Below are 22,348 nucleotides of genomic sequence, written 5' to 3'. Positions count from 1 at the left end.
AAAAGGAGCAGTTTCTGTTGTGCGGACCTGTTTTTACATTTATGAATATTATATAAGCCAATTATTTCTGCCTGTAGATGCCCCCAGATCCTACAATCTGGACCTTTAATTTTTCTTTGTGACATAGTCTACCTCAAACCTACAATTACCGTGCAATCAGCTTTTTAGTATATTTGGACCACTGAATATTATCATTCTTGTTGTTGTGTTTGGTAGGAGCCTACTTTTTTGCAAATTGAAGGTGAGGTTTTTACAGTGCAGATATTCTGGCACAAAAAGAGCATCATTCATTTATCAGGAATTAAGGCATGCAAAATGTTCCCTGCTGAAGAGAAAATACAATCCTAGGAGCACTACACCCTCATTAAAATATCCTACCCTTTGAATAAATCTATTCTCCGCACTGCTCCTTTAAATCAGTGACCACCTGCTCCTCTGGCGTCAGCATCCTCCGCAGGCGGCACGGTGCGGATCGATACGGCAGTAAAATGTTCAAAGTGGGATATTTTGGGAAAAGCTCGACATGCACGGAGACAGAAACGCGATCACCGGGCTGAGTGTCTCGACGGGGGACAAGCATGAAACCTGACATCAAATCTAACGTCAAGGTAGGTAGGCCTGTTTGTCTGCTTAGAGATTTGAAATGTGTCGGGTTGTTGCTTTAATCTCCGACTGTGCATGAGGGGGAAATATGGTATTCTGTCTTTGATGCCTGTTATAATATATGTAACAATGCATCTGAAGATCTGCATCGTCTTGTTGTCCAGTGATGCAGACAGGTTAAGTAGTGACTGACAGAGACACAGGTGATGGAGACAGACAGACAAACAGACAGACAGACAGACTCGTTTGTAAATATGAGGACACTCTGTTCGGGCTCAGTGGTAGCGCTATGCAAATGTAATGACACTGCATGTAAGCAATGGATTAACAATACAGGGACACATAAATTATGGTGGCCTGTCACACAGGAAACATCAGCCACCATAATCCATTTAAATTAGTAACTACATATGGATCCTTTTCCTAATCAAATCCAATATGAAAAGCCTTAATTATTTATTTTTTATAATGTTCTGAGGCTGTGATATTTCTCTGTGTTTGTATTATCACAACAGCCTTTTATCACCTATCTAATCAGACCTTGAGCAGAGCAGAGCAGGTGAGGAAAACCACCTGTTCTTGTTGAAATAAACAGCTACGAGCCTCCTGCTGGGCAAATCAGCTCTTTATCTCCTTCACATAATTTGCACCAAATCATTTTGAAAGGTAAATGTATTAAAATTCAAAATTTAAAGCATTTAATTATGTAGTTTTATCGTCATGTAGGCTACAGGATCCCATTGTTTCACTACAACCACATGCCTTTGTTCTATTTTTCTCTAACTAGCTGATTTATTCCCTGCATTTAACTCAATAAATGTCAAGCTTTATTGATTATATTATAAAAAAAAAATGAAACAAGACCGTAACACAGACATGTTCATCCCCTGCATGCCTAACAGTGAGGCGTCTTTGCTTTATGCTTCACACAAACATGTATTTTTATTCAGTGGTGACTGTGAGTGTGATTCCCACATCCTAAAAAAAGTCCCAAGTTGAGAACCATGTGATGAGAAAAAAAATACATATTTTGTCATCTGGGATGAGAGTATGGGCTGCTGGTTGCTATGGAACTGGTGACCTTGTTGCCATGCCAACAACCAGCAACACTATGCAGTGGCTTATTAGGTTTTTTGTGTGCAAGAATGTAGCTACAGTCACTGACGTTATTCCTCCTGTTGTAGGTTCATTCAAACTCAGATTTTCTCAGTTATTTATATATATGTTTCTATTTTGACTACCAGCATTAGATTTACAGTGACTCTGTGTGTGTACTATCACAGAAAAAAAAAAAATCACTGAGCCCATGAGCCTTTTTCACAGCAGATATTTTTGACATGTTACAGCATTAAAAAAGCACAGATGTAAATAATAAATTTAAAATGGCTGAATTCCATTTAGCTGCTTCGGTTTCAGGGTCATGCTGGTTCACTGTGACACAAAGCCTTTGATAATAAGTAACACCCATTACTATGACAGGTGAAAAATATCCAGTAGGGTCCTGTTGCAGAGCTCCAGGTGCACCTCCAGCGCTGGGATCTATCGTGTGGTGGAAAAAGCACGTGTTAAGGTGGAATATCATGTGTGTTTATCCCACTTGCTTATCAAAATATAACACTTACAATCCACTGTACTATATTGTGCAGAGTATTATGTTATAGCCCTTGTCATTAATGAATAAAGTAGCCTACATTGTGTCACGGCCATGCTACTGTGTAAGTACTGTATGCCTAATATAAGCTGACTGATCATATCTGGTTTGCACTTTTCGGCTAATGTTACATATGTATTGTTTGTCGTGCTTATGGTAAGGAAGTGTAATATATGTTTAGATGCCACTGTGTATGTCTTCCTGAGACCTGAATTTTTGTTTGGTATGCATTTTTATTTCATTTGGGATCAGTAGGATCTGATAGGTATAAAAAAACTAAACATTGTCAATGATAAAAGTCCCAGTGCCCTCAAATGACTACTTCCCTAATAAACAGCGTCTTATCTTGTTACTGTTGCTAAAACCGGTCAAATTTGTTGCCATCTTAAACTACAAACATTCTTAATCATAAATAAACAAGTTTCAACCATAAAATGTGATCAGGTTTTGGACCTTGTCCAGTTTTTTGTCAGGATCAGCTGCAGACTGACTTGGCAGAGATGGCTGCCATCTTGTTTTTACATGGATTAGTGTTCTGTGCTCTTACTACCACTAGATGGCACAAAAAAGAGTCCACGAACGAGGACAACAGGTCTTAGTTCAGTAGAATAAAGTGTAAGGTCAAGTAAACCCAACTGTGATGTCCTCATATGAGGACACAGGGTCTCAGGAGGCCTTATAGACATCAGGGTATGATAATACTCACTTATTGATAAGCCACATGCCTTCTACCAATAACACAAAGGTAAAATATACAACCTAATACTTCAGTATAACTGTGAAGGGTTTGAGTCCACCGGCCATGCGGGGCCCTTCCGTATGGACTTTGCATGTTCGCCCCGTGTCAGTGTGGGATTTCTGGGACATGCAGCTTAATTGGCTACTTTAAACTGCCCGTATGTGTGAATGTGAGCATGAATCTGTCTCTGTGTGTCAGCTTTGTGATAGTCTGGCGACCTGTCCTCGGTGTACATCGGAGCCAGTGCTGTTGGCAGAACCACACCTGAGACCTGAACGCCAGAATGACCTCAACACATCCTTAACACTGTCCCACCATCAGGTGCAGCAGGTGGAAACCATAGCAACAGACGTGTGTATCCTGAGGATGCCTCTCTGTTTTATCAAGGTTGCATCAGAGACTGAAGCATTATCCAAGAATGAGCTTCTGCTAAGTGGAAGGAAGACAGGCTGTACCATGGGTGTGTACTGTACAATATATGTGATGTGTCAGTGTGTGCAGATCTGTTCATGTGTGAAGGATTACACCTTCTGTGTGCTTTGGAGGGTCGCTGGTGTGAATGTTTGTATATGCACTGATGTGAGTCTGTGCAGCTGTAAATCATCAACCTCGCTCAAACCAGTGAGCAGCACATGTCTGTCATGTGTATCTGACTGTATCTCTCAGTGTGGTGCATCTGTAGGTCGGACCTGTGGCTTATATAACTCCCTCAGCATCGTGGCGACGTCATTCCTCCTCTCACTGTTTCAAATTTACAATTTTCACTGAGTAATAGATCACGGAGCAGCTGAACTCCTCTGACTAACTAATGAGACACAGACTCAGTGTTTTCTGTGGTGATGCCATGTTTACAGCAGAATGTCAGGCCTAAGCTGTTCTGTATTTTCATCCTTTGTTTACAAGTTGTTTTTCAGTTTCACAAAGTAGGTTTTGAAAATGCCATATGTTGATGCTCTTGTCTTTCTCTCCCAGATATTGCCATGGAACACCAACTGCTGGAGGAGAAATTAATGTGTATACCACAACAGTAATCAAGCATGGATCTTCTTTTGGGCTGACGTCCCCTGACAATAGCTGCTATGGCTTTTTGTAATGAAAGCCTGCTGGAGGAGTGCAGCTTCATGGGGCCGGACAATGCAGAGGACACAGCTGAAAGTCTCCCGTCAGAGGCTGCAGCTCCCCTCATATCAGTCACTTTACGCGTGACCCTGGCAGCCATAATGATCTTCATGATTACTATTGGTTTCCTCGGGAACGCCATTGTGTGTCTGATTGTTTACCAGAAACCTGCCATGCGCTCCGCTATCAATCTCCTCCTCGCCACGTTGGCCTTTTCGGACATAATGCTCTCTTTACTCTGCATGCCCTTCACTGCAGTCACTGTGGCCACCGCCGACTGGAGCTTTGGGAGCGGGTTCTGCCGAGCGTCCATCATGCTGTACTGGCTTTTTGTCCTAGAGGGGGTGTCCATACTCCTCATAATCAGCGTGGACCGCTTCCTCATCATTGTGCAGCGGCAGGACAAGTTGACGCCACACAGAGCTAAACTGTTGATTGCAGGTTCATGGGTGCTGAGCCTGTGTGTGTCTCTGCCGTCTGTAGTCGGGTGGAGGACAGGTGCAGCAAGTGTTGGGGGCGCCTGGGCGCCGCAGTGTGTGCTGGGATACAGTGACTCTCTGGCAGACCGTGGGTACACAGTGCTGCTGGCAGTAGCAGTATTCTTTGTACCATTTGCTGTCATGCTGTACTCTTACATGTGCATCCTCAACACAGTGCGCCGCAACACCCTGCGCATCCACAACCACACCAGCGAGCATTCCTGCCTGCCAGCACTCAACCAGGTCAGCAAAATGAGACTCACGGGGCTGCAGCGGCCCCCTCAGATCAAAGTGGACATGAGCTTCAAGACCCGAGCCTTCACCACCATCCTCATCCTCTTTGTCGGCTTCTCTGTGTGCTGGCTGCCGCACACGGTGGTCAGCTTGCTGGCCGTTTTCAGCCGACAATTCTACTACAGCTCGGTCTTCTACCCAATCAGCATAGGCGCCCTTTGGCTCAGCTACCTGAAGACGGTCTTCAACCCCGTCATCTACTGTTGGAGGATCAGAAAGTTCAGGGAGGCCTGTCAGGAGTTTATCCCCAAGAGCTGCAGACTGTGTCCCAGAGTGCCGGGCCGGAGCCGCAGGAGAGTGAGGCCCAGCAACATCTACGTGTGCAGCGAGACTCAGTCAGCTGTGTGAAACAAGGAAGTTGTTGATGCACAAACCAGCAGCTGTTGACACTCCTATCAGCTGTTTTTAACTCTATACTAGACAATATACTGGACATTGACAAAATAATCGCACCACAAGCAGTAACTTTCAGTGTCAACTTTTTAAGCCAGCATCAGTGAGAAATCCTTAAAGTGCTCAGAGAAATTAAATGTGAGCATCGGCAATTCCATGACAACCGGAATTGCCGATGCAAGGAAGGTCATGTGACACAATCGACTGCTCAAGGACAGCTAATGAATGGACCTTGTGGTAAGATTATTGTGTCTGCTGCTTTCAGTCTCAAGATATACCAGATGATTTAACTTAAGCCCCTTTTACACTGCCTGTTCAAGGTGGGAATGCCATTGTTATTCCTTACCCATAAAAGGTACGATCACGAAATGGGGGGCAGAGTTGTCTCGCCCTTCAGCCGGCAGCAGAGGCAGTAACAGTGCTGACAGTGTAAAATGGACAGTAGGCAGGACAGGATGGGCATGACGTGTTGTGTGGAACCAGGAAATAAAAAACCCCAGTGAGGAGCAGTTAGCGGCAAACTCAAACAAACAGAACAGCAACCAAAAATGTCTGCAAATTGGGGAAACAGTGAGGTCCAGGAGATCCTTACCCTCCACACTACAGGCCAACACAGTTGTGTCACAGTACGTGTCCACAGGATCCGTCTCTGTAAGCAGCGGTGCAATGCATTCTGGTTTTGAGAGACAGGGCGTCCAGTCTTCTTTAGCATAAATGAATGTAGGCTACTTTATGGAAATCAGGAGTGCGGCGCAACTTGATGTCTCTGGAAACTCCTCAAAAACTTCTGAGTAACCTTTGTTCATCTAAAATGTAGACAGATTCAGTAACTGCATGGCTTATTTCTCAACCCAGATGTTTTCAGAAACACATTTTGATCAACTGTTCTCATGCTTCTGCTGGAGATAGCCGTGACATTATGTTATCAGGTTTTCTGTCCGTCTGTCCCATTCTTGTGAATATCTCAAGAACGACTTTAGGGATTTTTCTTTAAATTTGACACAAACGTCCACTTTGATGGTAGAAGGTTAAAGATCGAGGTCATTGTGACCACATCTATTGCATCCTTGTAAATGTGGTATCTTAAGAACACCTTGGGGAAATTTCTCCAAATTTGACACAAACGTCCGTGGACTCAAGAATAAATTGATTAGATTCTGGTGGTCAAAGGTTGAGGTCACTATGACCTCGCCCTTTGTCATTCTTGTGAACGGGATATCTCAAGAACACTTTTTAGGATTTTCTTCAAATTTGACACAAACGTCCACTTTAGAATTTGATGGTAGAAGGTTAAAGGTCAAGGCCATTGTGACCTCATCTACTGCATCCTTGTAAACATGTTATATGAGGAACACCTTGAGGAAATTGCTTCAAATTATGCACAAACATCCTTGGACTCAAGAATGAATTTATTAGATTTTGGTGGTCAACAGTCAAGGTCAACATGACCTTGTATCTGTGTCATTTTCTTTAACAGGACATCTCAAGAACACATTGGGGGACTTTCAAATTTGACACAAATGTTCGCTTTAAGTAAAAAAAAAAAAAAAGGTCAAAGGTCAAGGTCATTGTGATCTTGTCTGTCGCATTCCTGTGAACACGTTATCTAAAGATCACCTTAAGGGAGTTGCTACAAATTTGACATAAACATTTCTTGGACTCAACAATGAACTGATTTGAATTTGGTGTTCAAAGGTCACTGTGACCCTCTCGTATGTCTCATTCTTGTGGCGATATCTCAAGAAGGCCTTGAGGGAATTCCCTCTAATTGGGCACAAAAGTCCACTTGGACTAAAGAAGGTGCTGATTAGAATTTGGTGGTAGAAGGTCAAAGATCAAGGTCACAAAACATGTTATTGGCCATAACTCAGACATTCATACACTAATTATGACAAAATTTCATATAAATATCTAATAGGATAAAATGATGACATTTTATATATAGAGAGGTCAACTTCACTGTGATGTCATAATGTTCCCAAAAACACCTCTGGCCATAACTCAACATCATATCCCAGAAACAAAGGGGGAGACATTTGGTTGGATAATGAATTGGTGACACTAATCTTTGGTGCCCACCTTTAAACTGTGTTGATTGTATGGATCTTGTGTGCTGTGGGGGGAAGATGTGTGTGAGGAATCCATGTTTTCACAGTCATGGATGTAGACTCCAACTGCAACTTGACGGGTTTGCGGAGGCATACAACCATGAGGTGGTAATTGTAGTAGTAACTTAGGAGAAAGTTGCCATGTTGGTTCGGTTTAAAATCTGGGAGCAGACAGCCTCGTGGCACACACAATGCTGGGAGGCAGCGCCCCTGCACGTGTTAAGACGCCCCTGTGGACACATACCGTTATACGTCATGCCCATCATGCCTCTCTTAATTCTGGAATGCTGACATTGCTATCTAAAATCACACACCTGGTTTTATATAAACAAAGAAAGCCAGTGTGATGACAGGTCTTTGTTGCAGCCCTGTTGCGGGATCTCTATGTAAAAAGGACTTTAGTTGTCATTTAGTTTTCTGAAACTTACCGCCATCCAAACAATTTCACATTCTGCATTTTCAATTTCCCGCTCTGTTTCATAATTTGTCCGTAAAGTGTTTCATCATTGTCTCAGTTTCTTCAGACTGTAGAATTGATCTTCAGGCTTTGAGTAATAGTGGTGATAATAATAATTATTATTATTCTATTGTCAGTTATGTGATGAGATTCACAGAAAAAGCATACATGGTATCAGTGTTGAGAGGAAAGTCTGTAAGATTTCAACTGACGTCTTAAAGAAATATATATTTTAATGAAATTTGTGCAGAAACACAACTTTGAAACTTATTTAAAACCACGAGTGTGTCAACAAAGACGTGTGTCAGTTATTGAGCTGTGAATGTTTACTTGAATGTATTATCTTTTCATGATATAACAAAACCAGGTAAAATAAATACAATTTTTGAAAGAGGTTGCATTGACAGACTGCTTAGTGCCGGCCACTTTTACCATGTGCATAATGGAAATAGGTTGCTGGGATACTACAGACATGTATTCACTGTGAGTGGATGTATATGTACTTTGCTGAGGACAACATACACAGTGGTTTGTCTGTTGAATTATATCAGGTTAGGTAATCCAATTGGAGTAGTAAACAAACTGTGACTAATTTTTCTCTAATGAACAAATTAAGTTAAATCACTGTACTTTTGATACAGCCTTTTAAGTTTGTGTATCATTTGAATATTGATTCATCAGGTTTCAGTTTGCATGTACCTTTATAAGTAGTTCCAACTCTGGTGTTATAGAGTAAATCCTAAGTTTAGTACAACCAACATGATTTGCTTTGATCTCGAACAACTTAATTAAGTTGAATATCTCACAAATCATTTTTTATTGTATGTTTAAAGACCATCATTCAAATGGTGGCAGTTCCAACCAACAAGTAGATGTTGTGCTGCTGTACAGCATGGAACAGGAAGATGGTGCTGTTCTTTTACTGTAAATCAAGTTAGATCCATTTCCTGCTGAATTCTCAGCCTCGTTACCCGACTGAATATTGTTTTACTTCATTAATTCTATTTGAACTACTGAACAAGTCAGAGGCATTCTGGGTAATCCAGAGGTCACTGAACTCCAGCAACGACTTCTGAGAAGAAGAAGGGGGCTGCACAAGGCATGTGGTCTTAATTTCTGAGATGTACAAGCAAAACTGGAATGTGAAAAGAAGCATAGTTTAATTTGTTTATGATGATTTACAGAGCATGCTCAATTCATACAACAGCTAGTGATTTTTTTTTTTATTATCCATTAATGTGCTGTTTTCAGAAACACATTTCCATGAACTTTTATCATGCCTCCATAGCCTTGGCTGGAGGATCATATTTTTGGGTTTTCCGTCCATCTGTCCCATGCAATATTTTGATATCTCAAAAATGCCTTGAAAGAATTTCATCAGATTTGGCACAAATGTCCATTTGGACTCAAGAATAAATTGATTAGATTTATTCACTTTAGAATTTGATGGTAGAAGGTCAAAGGTCAGGGCATTATGACCTCATCTATTGCATCCTTGTAAACATGTTATCTCAAGAACACCTTGAGGATATTGCTTCAAATTTTGCACACACATCCCTGGACTCCAGAATGAATTTATTTGATATTGGTGGTCAACAGTCAAGGTCAGCATGACCTTGCATCTGTCATTCTTGTGAACAGGATATCTCAAGAACACCTTTTGGGATTTTCTTCAAATTTTACTCAAACTTCCACTTTAGAATTTGATGGTAGAAGGTTAAAGATCAAGGTCACTGTGACCTTGTCTATTGCATCCTTGTAAACGCGGTATCTCAAGAACACCTTGGGGAAATTGCACCAAATTTGGCACAAACGTCCCTGGATGAATTGATTAAATTGTGGTGGTCAAAGGTCGAGGTCACCATGAGTGTGGTGACCTTGAACTGATTAGACTTTGGTGGTCGAAGGTGAAATTGTAATTATTTTCCCAATTAATTGACTAAAAAATTGTGAAAATGCTCATCAGCATGTCCCAGTGCATGAATAATGACTGAGACAATTAATAGATTATGGATATAAATTATTCTTTTTTCTGTTCATCAACTAATTGATTAATTTTGTCATATTCATGTTGTAAAGCACTGCACCTCATACTGTAGGGCTGTAATCACCTATTTCACAATGGGTGGTGGGGACCGTTTTCAATCCACACTTCATGTGACCTGACCCTTGAGGGGTTTTGACCTGAAACACATGATTTAAGGAAGTTCCATACCATCAAATTCAGTTACTGTTCGTCTAGACTGACAATGTTTCTAACCTCTGAGGGAGAAAACAAGTAGTACTCATTTAATATCCAACTGTATAACATTCTGCCATCTCAGTCTATGTTGATTCTTTAATATGGAGGATAAAAGAGGATTGGTTTTCATTCATGTAAACACACATTAACATGTACAACAAGCTAAACACTTTAATATGTGAGTTTAGGCCCTATACATTCACTCATGTGCCAACACATGACAACCAATGTGCGGCCTCTCCCTCTTAATTTAGAGCTCATGGTTGCTTCAACATCACGTTACTGTCCTAACTCAATCAGTTAACTCAGAGCTGGATGTAACGAGTCATTTAACCAAAAAAGACGTTGAGAAAAGGGACATTTTTGCTCTGAATGGAAGCTGTGACAATCACTTCTCAAAGGCTGCAGTAGGTTGCCACAACAGGCTCCACTGGTTTAAGGTCAGGGACACGGGAAAGTGTGAATGTTGGTCTACATCCCCACAGCTGAATTACATTGAATCGCAGTTGCGAAACATTTTTCCAAACAAGTGCCTGGTTTATACAACAATGTGTTCTTGGTTCCTCCTGGTGACAAGAATGTGGATCCAAGCTTTGTCAGTTTGTGCAGACCAGGGACCTCTGTATTGTGTACAAGTAGTGGTACAGTTGTAGTTCATGAGGTGGGTGTACTATTTGGTAGATGGGTAGATTACCCGGCACTACACCACTGTCCACAAGCCAGGGCCAGTTTAATGTGACATCGCTGCAGCATACATATTCGGATGGCCCAGTTCGTCCAGAAAAAATGGTGTACACAACATGACTGAGGTTTTACATGAGTTAGAACAAAAGGAGACCAGGCGGACCAAACATAGGAAAAAATGGCTAAGAACTCTAGAGGTTTTAATACAATACTTCCATGTTCTGGGGCTTTTGGTTGACTGAATGTCTGGAGTCCTCTTGTTGGACCGGAGTTCTAGTTACGCATCTGAAAGGTTTCTTCAGGTCTAGCTGCTGTCATGAATAATAAAATGGATATTTATCTCCATTAGGCAGTAACACCCACATATGACGGATGGCTGAATCACCATGTGATCAACAGGGTCTGTCTCCATCACTAAAAGGTCATGACTGAAAGCCTTTCCAAACAAAGGGCTTTCATTTCTATAGCTGCTCTTAAATCATGAAGTTAAGTCAGCTATTATGACATCTTTTGATATGAACATGACTCCAATTAGGACAGAACTATTACATCAAGTCGTGTGTTTTATGACCCGGATGCATCAACCTTACATGATGTTAAAGGACTTTTCTGTTTGGGTCTTACGTTCTTAGTTGTGGCCACTGTTTCTGTAACAAACTGGTGTATACTCATCAAATAAATTACTAAGAACACAGCACCAGCTGACAGCGCCAGAAACACAAGGCCCTCCAGTTTTTCTTTTAGTCTATCTTCCAGGAGCAGATTTTAACAAAGTGCCTTCAGAACAGATAAGATTTACCTCCCCTAAAAATCCCAACATGTTCTTTCATACATACAGTACCAGCACCTGAACTAAGCAAAAGCAGGATACTTTCTGTACACTTGTAAATGCTATATGCTCATATTTTGTGTGGCAATTCTTTTGTGTTATTGTAGGCGGTGTGGGTCAGCCTTCAAAATAGAAGAGTCTGGTCTCTGTCCGAAGTCATCGAAATCCGGCGCTTGGGCAGTGGCTTGCAGCGCCAGAAACCAATGAAAAAAGGCATCCTTTAACGTCGGCATGATACGCGGCCAGTTGCTGTTATAGTTTAATGGTGCCTGGCGATGTCAGGGGAAAACGTGGCGGGACAAGGTTGAAAGTGAAGGTAGCGAAAGTCCAACTAGGGCAGGCAGGAGTGGTGGTAGATGGGTCCAACAAACAGGAGACAACTTTCACCCGAGAGAGCGGTGTTTGCATCCTGTAAGATTCTAAAGACAAACCTTGTTCTTCCTAAACCTAACCACATGCTTCAGTTGTTGAAGGGAAAAAAACATCAATTTGCGGTGTTGTACTGACGTAGTGCTGTTATTTTGAAAGATACTGTATGTAAATGTTAAATTTCCTGTGAAAACAGAAGTATATTTTGAAAGAAGACAATGCATGTAACAGGCAGAACTTGACACAGCGTCCCAGAACGTCAACAACCAACGTACCCAGGGTACCTTTCACGTCGTATCTGGACGTGGAAGGTCCATGACCAAACAACATCACGTAGGCAAACAAAACCCTTCACACATCTAAACCAGTAACGTTCGTGAACTGAAACAAATAGGTTCAGTTATCTTTAAAAAAAAAAAACTTTACATATACAAGTTTACCTGAATATAAGCCCAGTTTAAAACCATTCAAGCAGAACATCATCATAACTGATTTCAGTTGCAAACTGCCTATAATTTGTAGATTCTTTATAATTACACTGAGCAAACAGGCTAACAGATGCAACGTCCCTCAGATCAAAGAATAATATTAGATTTGGTAAATCTGTGGTAATAATAAGTGGAGTAATCTGAGCATTTCCACTGCATGTGACTTCATTGGTGAAAATGTAACTTAAGTACAAGTTTCTGTTCAGCTGTACTTTATTTGTTGGGCTATTTCAATATTATGCTATTTATTTCTTCTGTGGTGGCAGTTTCTACTAGACAAAACACATCGAGTCAGAGACTCTCTATAAGTTAAATTCAGCATCTGCGGTTGGACTCACAACACACAGTCAAGAATGAGCTGAGTGCAAAGAGTGAGCCCTGAACACAGGACATGTCAGAAACGTATACTCACTGACACCTGCTGAGGTCAGGGATCTTGAACTTGCATCGTCAGAGGGGTGACAAAGCAGTTTGGGCCATCTTATCTAGTCATGTCCTTGGACATCAAGTAGAGCACTCACAGCTTGTCACACAATGACAAAGAGTAAATGTCATGTGAGGCCCTTGTGCTTGTGATATCCTGACATTTTTTCATAGGCTTCCCTTCCTATCCAGTGAAATATTTGTGATAAACTGAGAGGATGAAGTGCTCATTATGTGTTGTGAAATTTCTCCTTCCTCTTAGCCTAAATAGACTGTTTAAAAAACCCTCTTAGATCTGCTGGAAAATGCATCGTCACAAAGCTGAATATAAGGTTGTTTTCCAGACACCATGACAAGTTGACTTCCTATAGATGCATGACTCACACAGGACAGTGACACCACAAACGCACGATGATCTTGTACTGTATATTAAACTACCCAACAGTAAATAAAGGAGTTAAAATGAGCATGACCTTAAACATCTACAGCAGTTAAATGCAACATAAAGATTAATGCAGCAGTGATAGTAATCCAAAACTGACAGAGAACTTTTTTACTTAAATCTTTATTAAAATTTTTTTTTGTGATAATAGCATGTCAGTTAAAACAGCATAAAAAATAATAATAAGAGCTAATGAAACAAAAACTGTTTGGGTAAATACACATTTTACAGCCTTAAGGATCAGTGTATGTATTAATTATTATTCCAGCCCAGTGTCGTCTTTTTGAGTCTTTTATAGAGTCTATTTCTCCCATTTTCTTTCTGACAAGGAACGTTTGACTGCCCAATGAATAATTTAACTTTTTTATACTTAAATTAACTTTACTGATACTTCCTTGGCTTACATACGTTTACTTCAGTAAGGTTTTTAATGCAGTATTTTAACTTGAAATGGAGTATTTTCACAGTATAGTATTAGTACTTTTACTTCAGTAATGTTTTTAATGTAGTATTTTTACTCGTAACGGAGTATTTTCACAGTACTTTTAATTCAGTAAGGTTTATAATGCAGTATTTTTTTACTTGTACTGGAGTATTTTCACAGTACTTTTAATTCAGTAAGGTTTTTAATGTAGTATTTTTACTTGTAATGGAGTATTTCCACAGTACTTTTAATTCAGTAAGGTTTATAATGCAGTATTTTTTACTTGTACTGGAGTAGTTTCATAGTACTTTTACTTCAGTTAGGTTTTTAATGTAGTATTTTTACTTGTAATGGAGTATTTTCACAGTACTTTTAATTCAGTAAGGTTTATAATGCAGTATTTTTTACTTGTACTGGAGTATTTTCACAGTACTTTTAATTCAGTAAGGTTTTTAATGTAGTATTTTTACTTGTACTTGAGTATTTTCACAGTACTTTTAATTCAGTAAGGTTTATTATGCAGTATTTTTACTTGTATTGGAGTATTTTCACAGTACTTTTACTTCAGTAAGGTTTATAATGCAGTATTTTTACTTGTAATGGAGTATTTTCACAGTGTGATATTAGTGCTTTTACTTTAGTAAATATTCTGAATATTTCTCCCAACACTGTTCATTTCTAACATTAACCAATGAACAGATATTTTGCAACAGGCATAAAAGCGTGCAGGCATCATTACTGAAACATGCCGTGTTGTTATGACGCGGTGCATGCTGGGAGAAGACAAACATCCAATATGGCGACCTTCACAGGGCAGGATGGAAAGGCTGTCGGTACCTCAGATGTGGACCTCTTACTGCACCCCGAGCTGCTGTCTCAGGATTTTATGCAGCTCATCCTAACTGAGGTGAGTTAATGTTGACAGGTAAATGTAGAAAATGTCATTTAATGCGGAGATAAAGGAAGGACACCATCATGTTAGCATACCGGCTAACTGTCTGTGTGTTTCATCAGCAACGAAGATAGGACTAATATCTGTCATGAGCTAACTAACACTTCTTCTGTGTGTGTGTGTGTGTGTGTGTGTGTGTGTGTGTGTGTGTGTGTGTGTGTGTGACTCAGAAACATGTCAGCACCAGAGGCTGTGAGAGTCGGGACCGGCTCACGGAGCTTTACCTCCGCCACGTCATCCCGCTGCCGCAGAGGACTTTACCCAACAACCGCTGGGGCAAGAGGATGGAGAAGAGCCGGGGGAGGCAGACACAGACACCGGCCGGCCACCGGTCAGACAGGTACCGGTGTCTGCACTGGAGGGTCTCAGCATGAACACCACTGTGATTTAATATGCAGATAGTCAGTAACTAAATACATTTACTGCGCCTCAGTACAATCTCTAGAGACTTGCAGTTTACTTATTTATATTATCTCTATGTTCTCCCACTTAATACGTCCCCTCCACCGCATCTCACAGGGAGTGTAATTCAGATGTGGGGATTTGATAAATAAGTTACTTTGCAGATTCAGATGAAATATAATCAATACAAAAGTTATGATGCATTATTGTAGACATGGATAAACCCTCAGCAGCTGCATCATTAACCTGATGAACACTCAAATGAATCAGTAATTAGCATCCAATAATGTAAGGAGGATGCTAATAGCACCCAGGTGTCCATAGCCAACAGTGCCGCCCAGGGTGTAAATGGCCAACTGGTGGGTCACAGCATTATTCTGTATGGACCGCAAGTGACTCACGGAAGTGTCATGTTTGTTAAAAAACACTTTATTTTGAAGTACAGTGAATGTATGTGTAGGAAGGTGCTGTTCCCTATTGTAGAGTGATTGACTAACTGACAGGTACTTGACAGAGACAGCAAACTAGTTTGGCAACATGGCCAAACACAAGTATGACGCTGAATAATTTAAACTGTGTGGACCTTGAACTGATGACTAAGGACAAATCTGGACTCCAGTTGGAAACCACTGCTCTATACTATATCACCTGACTCTCTGGCAGTACATTTGGGAGTTTTTTCTCATAAATTTACCACATTAATCAAAGAGAATATCCAATATGGCTAGTCTACCCCTACCCAGGGTTGGAAATTAGCACCAGCCATCTGGATGACGTAGTCTGCATCATCCAGTGGATGACAGATTGAGATTCCTCAACTCAGGGTTCCTGCTGATACCAACTGTCAATCCTAAACCAGTGTTCTCCTCTTCTTTACAAATTTAAGAGCTGTATATCTCACTGCGTGGCACAAATCGGAAACATTTTTATCCAAGGTGACCTGAGGCACAGGGTGCTGTGACATTAAAAACTAGGTCGGTGTATTCAATGTGGATCAGTCACAGTTGGCCGATACTTGACCAGATTTATAAGGTCAGTGTCTGTAAGTGTGTTCTGTGGATCTCGTGAGTAATACAGCAGGATACCGTAGAAGGTCTCTCTTGGTACCAAGATTACAGTGGGCTGGATCGGTAGTGTTTCACCCTGTGTCTCCATCCTCCCACTCCAAAGTATGGCGAGTCACCACAGCGCCAAACTGGCATAGGTGAGGGAATAATCTCAGTGAGCCTCAGAAAAAGATGCCAGTGCTTCTCCCTGTGCACCTGCTTGACAAACAGAGCCCTTACTGTCAACATGATTTTAATCCATTTGAGTGTAAATGATTGATTATTGTTGTTATTGTTGTTTGGTAATTTCCAGTTCCAGTAACGACCACAATAGGAAAAGGCCTCTGATTGTGTTTGACGGCACTTCCTCTCACCATGGCCCACTTAAAGTAAAGAAACCAGAGGGAACCACCACGTCAACAGGAATTACTGACAGGTTAAAACCTCCTCCTGCTGCAAACCTGTCCAACCCAATCCGCAAGCTGTCTGGAAACACATCTTCCTCATCCTCATCCGTTCATTGCAGCGCTGACGTGGCAAACCTCAAACGGGAAGCCAACAGCGCGGTAAGAACTTTTTGTTATGTCACCTTGGTTATGTATTACACAGAGGTTTACCGTGTCAATCAGGGAAACTGTGCATAATACAACCCCTGGCAAAAATTATGGAATCACCAGTCTTGGAGGATGTTCATTCAGTTGTTTAATTTTGTAGAAAAAAAGCAGATCACAGACATGACACAAAACTAAAGTCATTTCAAATGGGAACTTTCTGGCTTTAAGAAACACTAAAAGAAATCAAAAAAAAAATTGTGGTAGTCAGTAACAGTTACTTTCTTAGACCAAGCAGAGGGAAAAAATTATGGAATCACTCAATTCTGAGGAAAAAATTATGGAATCACCCTGTAAATTTTCTTTCCCAAAACTAACACCTGCATCAGATTAGATCTGCTCGTTAGTCTGCAGTTAAAAAGGAGTGATCACACCTTGGAGAGCTGTTGCACCAAGTGGATTGACATGAATCATGGCTCTAACATGAGAGATGTCAATTGAAACAAAGGAGAGGATTATCAAACTCCTTAAAGAGGGTAAATCATCACGCAATGTTGCAAAAGATGTTGGTTGTTCACAGTCAGCTGTGTCTAAAATCTGGACCAAGTACAAACAACATGGGAAGGCTGTTAAAGGCAAGCATACTGGTAGACCAAGGAAGACATCAAATCGTCAAGACAGAAAACTTAAAGCAATATGTCTTGAAAACAGAAAATGCACAGCAAAACAAATGAGGAACAAATGGGAGAAAACTGGAGTCAACGTCTGTGACCGAACTGTAAGAAATCGCCTAAAGGAAATGGGATTTACATACAGAAAAGCTAAACGAAAGCCATCATTAACACCTAAACAGAAAAAAACAAGGTTACAATGGGCTAAGGAAAAGCAATCGTGGACTGCGGACGACTGGATGAAAGTCATATTCAGTGATGAATCGCGAATCTGCATTGGGCAAGGTGATGATGCTGGAACTTTTGTTTGGTGCCGTTCCAATGAGATTTATGAAGACGACTGCCTGAAGAATACATGCAAATTTCCACAGTCATTGATGATATGGGGCTGCATGTCAGGTAAAGGAATTACATCTTCAATAAATGCACAATTTACATTGACATTTTGGACACTTTTCTTATCCCATCAATTGAAAGGATGTTTGGGGATGATGAAATCATTTTTCAAGATGATAATGCATCTTGCCATAGAGCAAAAACTGTGAAAACATTCCTTGAAGAAAGACACGTAAGGTCAATGTCATGGCCTGCAAATAGTCCGGATCTCAATCCAATTAAAAATCTGTGGTGGAAGTTGAAGAAAATGGTCCATGACAAGGCTCCAACCTGCAAAGCTGATCTGGCAACAGCAATCAGAGAAAGTTGGAGCCAGATTGATGAAGAGTACTGTTTGTCACTCATTAGGTCCATGCCTCAGAGACTGCAAGCTGTTATAAAAGCCAGAGGTGGTGCAACAAAGTACTAGTGGTGTGTTGAAGTGTTCTTTTGTTTGTTTGTTTTTCATGATTCCATAATTTTTTCCTCGGAATTGAGTGATTCCATAATTTTTTCCCTCTGCTTGGTCTAAGAAAGTAACTGTTACTGACTACCACAATTTTTTTTTTGATTTCTTTTAGTGTTTCTTAAAGCCAGAAAGTTCCCATTTGAAATGACTTTAGTTTTGTGTCATGTCTGTGATCTGCTTTTTTTCTACAAAATTAAACAACTGAATGAACATCCTCCAAGACTGGTGATTCCATAATTTTTGCCAGGGGTTGTAATCCATACTGTTTCTTTATTACATTATACTACTCTTTAGGTTTTAAAGAGCTGAAACACAGATATCAAGCCATGTCGGAGCAACACTGCCAGAAAGAAAATAATAATGTTAATTCGAACATAATATGCGCAAAACCGAAAACTCATGATCGCAACTTATTATAAATCCATAAATTTAACTAGGAGCACCCAGAGAGCGTGAGACCTCCAAGTGCCCTTTTTTCACAATGCTAATGAAAGTGGAAAAATGTGTGTGTCCACCCTGTGATTCGAATCTGCTCCAAAATTAATGGGTTTTTCCAGAGATCGAATCATGTGGGGGGAAAACCTGTCAGACAAAAAAGAGAATTTCTTAGTGACCCAACCATTTTTCTGTGCAAAACTGAAAAGTCATGATAGCAGATTATTATGGAATTTCACTATAAGGGCACTTGGAGACCTCGGTCAAGGCCATATGCCCCTTTTTTGTGTGTAGAATTCTGGGTAAAGCAAAATAAATATGTGTTCTGAATAAGTCAAATCACAGAAAAGTGTGTCATTAACAACCCAGCCAAGTTATGATTAAAAAATTGCCACATGTATTAAATTAAGCTTCAAAATAATTAAAAAATGTGCAGTAATCTCTGCTCTGAAACACTGGAGCTGTGTCCACTGTAGCCACTGAGCTGAAGAACAAGACGCTGTGAAGCAACAGACTCTTGTTAGCAGCTAACAGCAGCTAACGTTAGCACAAACCATCCGCCAGCGATTTGACCAGCTGTGTTGCAGGTGACACCATCATCCGGCTTGAGTCGAGCTCAGACGGCCAGTTCACACGGCTGCAACTTTTCTCTGCAACGTTCTAAAACAGTTTCGTCTCGCTGCGAATCTTTGGGCTTAAAAGGTACTTTAGCGATGGCTATTTTGCTCGTGTTTTATGATTGTGGCATCTAACAAAGATGTTTATTCATGTTATTTTAGACTGAAAGAGCAAAGAGAGCTGGTAGAACATAGAGACCTTGCCACTCACACCAGATGAATAAAATGACACTGATTCCATGCGTTCTAATGTTTCGTATAGTAGGGGAGAAGTTATGCTAAGAATGGCTCCAGTGCATCATTGTACCATAATTTAAGGCCCGCCCAAAAAATCCTTGACACAGAAATGGTGAGCAACCAGTCAAACTCCACAGGCCATAGTTCACGGTCTCTTCACATATTTACAAGTTTTTTCTAACATGTATCGTGTTAAGAAAGAAATCTGTTTTACATCACCAGGACTTTAACGAAAGTGAAAAATAATAAGTGTATCTGCCCAGTGATTTGAATCTGCTTCAGAGTGTAATATGGTTTCCCTTGGCATATGCTCCACTCTTCCATTGAGTTTCATAAAAATTGGGCCAGGGGTTTTTCCATAATCCTGCTGACCATCCAAACTGAAACCTCCTTGGCAGTGGTCATAAGTCATTGACATTGGTATGCTGATAGATGAGTAAGACATTGAAGTACATATGTGGCATAAATTATTTGTCTGACTCTGTTTGTAATACCTGTTGGTGTTTCATCTTCCATCTCTCCAGGGTGCAGTGAAGTCTCCAGAGGTGAAGAAAAAGATCCAGCATGTGACATGGCCCTGACCTCTGACCCTGATTGACACAGACCTGATGGGAGCTCAGGCTCTGAAGGACAGACCACCTCCCTCCCACCACATTTTTGTTGCCTAGTGTCAGCGCTCTCCCCATCATATTTATCTTACTAATTACAATATAAAAGGGGTGAAAGCCCTTTTACCTGTGTGTCCAGGCCACCTCAAAGTTCAGTCTGGAGTGCTGACAGGATGAGGAGGTGCTCCGCGGATCATCCTGCCGTTGATGTCTCAAGCTTCCTTGTTGCTTTTCACAACCTCAAGTGCCCTTACCATCAATACTCAGTAACTCTCCTCAAGTCCCACACATGGACGACAAAACAAGTAACACTGCTTTGTGTTCTGAAACGCCATTTATGGAAATTGTGGTTGTTGATATTCTTTCTATCTGTGCATAAGATGGTTTTTGGTCAGAGGGACTCCAGTACTGGTTTGTGAAAGTGTGAGTTTTTCCTTCGGTTTTCCTTAAAAGTTTGTATTGAAGTGCTGCAGGGATGACGTTTATTTGTAGACCAACCCGGAAGTTACCATTGCCGTGGTTCCCTCAGTAAAAAGCCTGTGGGATTTTTTTCATTGGATTATTGCAGAAAGTAATCTCTGTGGTAAACAAAAGTTTATGTTGTTCATGAGTGAGGGTAGAATGGATCCTGAGATGGATCAGCGTTTTGGCGTGGTGTCTGCAGTGATGCAGGCACTGTGACGGATTGTTGTGGCGAAGAGGGAGCTGAGCCAGAAGGCAAAGCTTTCGATTTACTGGTCCATCTATGTCCCAGTCCTCACCTATGGTCATGAGCTCTGGGTAGTGACCGAAAGAATGAGGTCGCAGATACAAGCGGCTGAAATTAGTTTCTTCCATGGGGTGTAGGCCTGTCGCGATATGCAATAAGTTGGTTAATTGCATGGTAAATTAAAAGGGAGACGGTAACTTTTCCGGCCGCGATTAATTGCCGTACTCATGCATGTTTGTTTTCCTCGTCTCTCTCCACCAAAGAGACTGGACAACAAGAGCGTTCACTGCCGTGCATCGTCTGGCAGCCAGGTGAGTTGGTTCATTAGCATAATGAACGGAGGGAAAGCTCTTGTCATGGAGTGTCTTTGTCTCTGTGGGGGAGGTGGGGCTATGGGCCACACACACACACACACACACACACACACACACACACACACACACACACAGACAGTGCAATCTTCGTGAGGGGGAGACGAGGCCGAGAAGAAAACAGAGAGTTGAGCATAAGAGAAAGACATGAAACTTGTTCCTAAACCAAATGCCACGGCCCCTGTGTGGGAGTGGTTTGGATTTAAACCAAATGACAGAGGGGAGCCCAGTAATTTGGGCGAGCCGGTGTGCCGGGTTTGTTCTAAAACCATCTCAACAAAAAGAGCGAATACGACCAACTTAACTGCACACCTGAGAGTGAGAGACTGACAGTCTATTTTTTTTGCATCTATTTCAATATTTTTACGTGTTATTTCAGATATTTAAATTTTATTTTTTGCATTCCTAAATATTCTTGTTAAATAAATGTTTCTTTCTCTTTAAAAGGGTGAACTTGCATCTATATGCCTTTATTATCATTATATAAGTTTAAATAATGGTCTAAAAACAGCAAAATTACAACAATAATAAAAATGGTCTTAAAAGCACAATATTACGCAATATTATCGCTTATCGCAATAATTTATGACGCAATTAATCGCCCAGCAAAATTTGTTATCGTGACAGGCCTAGTGGGGTGTCTGGGCTCAGCCTTAGAGATAGGGTAAGGAGTGCAGACATCCAGAGGGAGCTCGGAGTAGAGCCGCTGCTCCTTCACATCAAAACAGGCCAGTTGAGGTGGTTCAGGCATCTGATCAGGATGCCTCCTGGGTGCCTCCCGTTAGAGATGTTCTGAGCACGTCCCACTGGTAGGAGGCCCCGGGGCAGACCCAGAACACGCTGGAGGGATTACATATCTCATCTGGCCTGGGAACACCTTGGGGTCCCCCAGGAGGAGCTGGAAAGCATTTCTGGGGAGAGGAACATCTGGGGTGCTTTGCTTGGCCTGCTGCTCCCACGACCCAGCCCCAGATAAGCGGATGAAAATGGATGGATGGAGTATACCTTTAATGACCCCTTCAACCTGGGGTATTTACTTAAAATAGAACAAAACATAAAAATCTCTGAAGTTTGTGTGAACCACAGACCTTATTTCAGGCATCCAACCAAAAAACGTTGAGACAAGGGAACCTGAGGAGCAAAAAATGCTAACTGATTTTC

At 41.1% G+C, this 22,348-nt stretch overlaps 2 protein-coding genes across 3 annotated transcripts; both read left to right on the top strand.

Moving 5' to 3' along the window:
• The first annotated feature begins 410 nt into the window (after positions 1-410).
• Positions 411-8,234, top strand: gpr45 (G protein-coupled receptor 45). Of its 2 annotated transcripts, XM_033617094.2 has the most exons (3): positions 411-608; positions 3,192-3,453; positions 3,966-8,234. In XM_033617094.2, the coding sequence occupies exon 3, from the start codon at positions 4,073-4,075 to the stop codon at positions 5,231-5,233; it is 1,161 nt and encodes a 386-aa protein (XP_033472985.1). In that variant the 5' UTR covers positions 411-608; positions 3,192-3,453; positions 3,966-4,072; the 3' UTR covers positions 5,234-8,234. The 2 variants fall into 2 exon arrangements, with proteins under 2 accessions (XP_033472985.1, XP_033472986.1); XM_033617095.2 differs by lacking the exon at positions 3,192-3,453.
• Positions 8,235-14,523: 6,289 nt separating this feature from the next.
• On the top strand, positions 14,524-20,511 carry c14h2orf49 (chromosome 14 C2orf49 homolog). Its single transcript, XM_033617086.2, has 4 exons — positions 14,524-14,651; positions 14,867-15,036; positions 16,458-16,710; positions 20,024-20,511. The coding sequence occupies exons 1-4, from the start codon at positions 14,541-14,543 to the stop codon at positions 20,078-20,080; spliced, it is 591 nt and encodes a 196-aa protein (XP_033472977.1). The 5' UTR covers positions 14,524-14,540; the 3' UTR covers positions 20,081-20,511.
• Positions 20,512-22,348: the final 1,837 nt, after the last annotated feature.

Source organism: Epinephelus lanceolatus, chromosome 14 (assembly GCF_041903045.1).
Source record: "Epinephelus lanceolatus isolate andai-2023 chromosome 14, ASM4190304v1, whole genome shotgun sequence".
Taxonomy (NCBI): Eukaryota; Metazoa; Chordata; class Actinopteri; order Perciformes; family Serranidae; genus Epinephelus; species Epinephelus lanceolatus.
The sequence above is the reverse complement of the archived record's forward strand: the minus strand, read 5'-3'. Positions and strand labels throughout refer to the sequence as shown.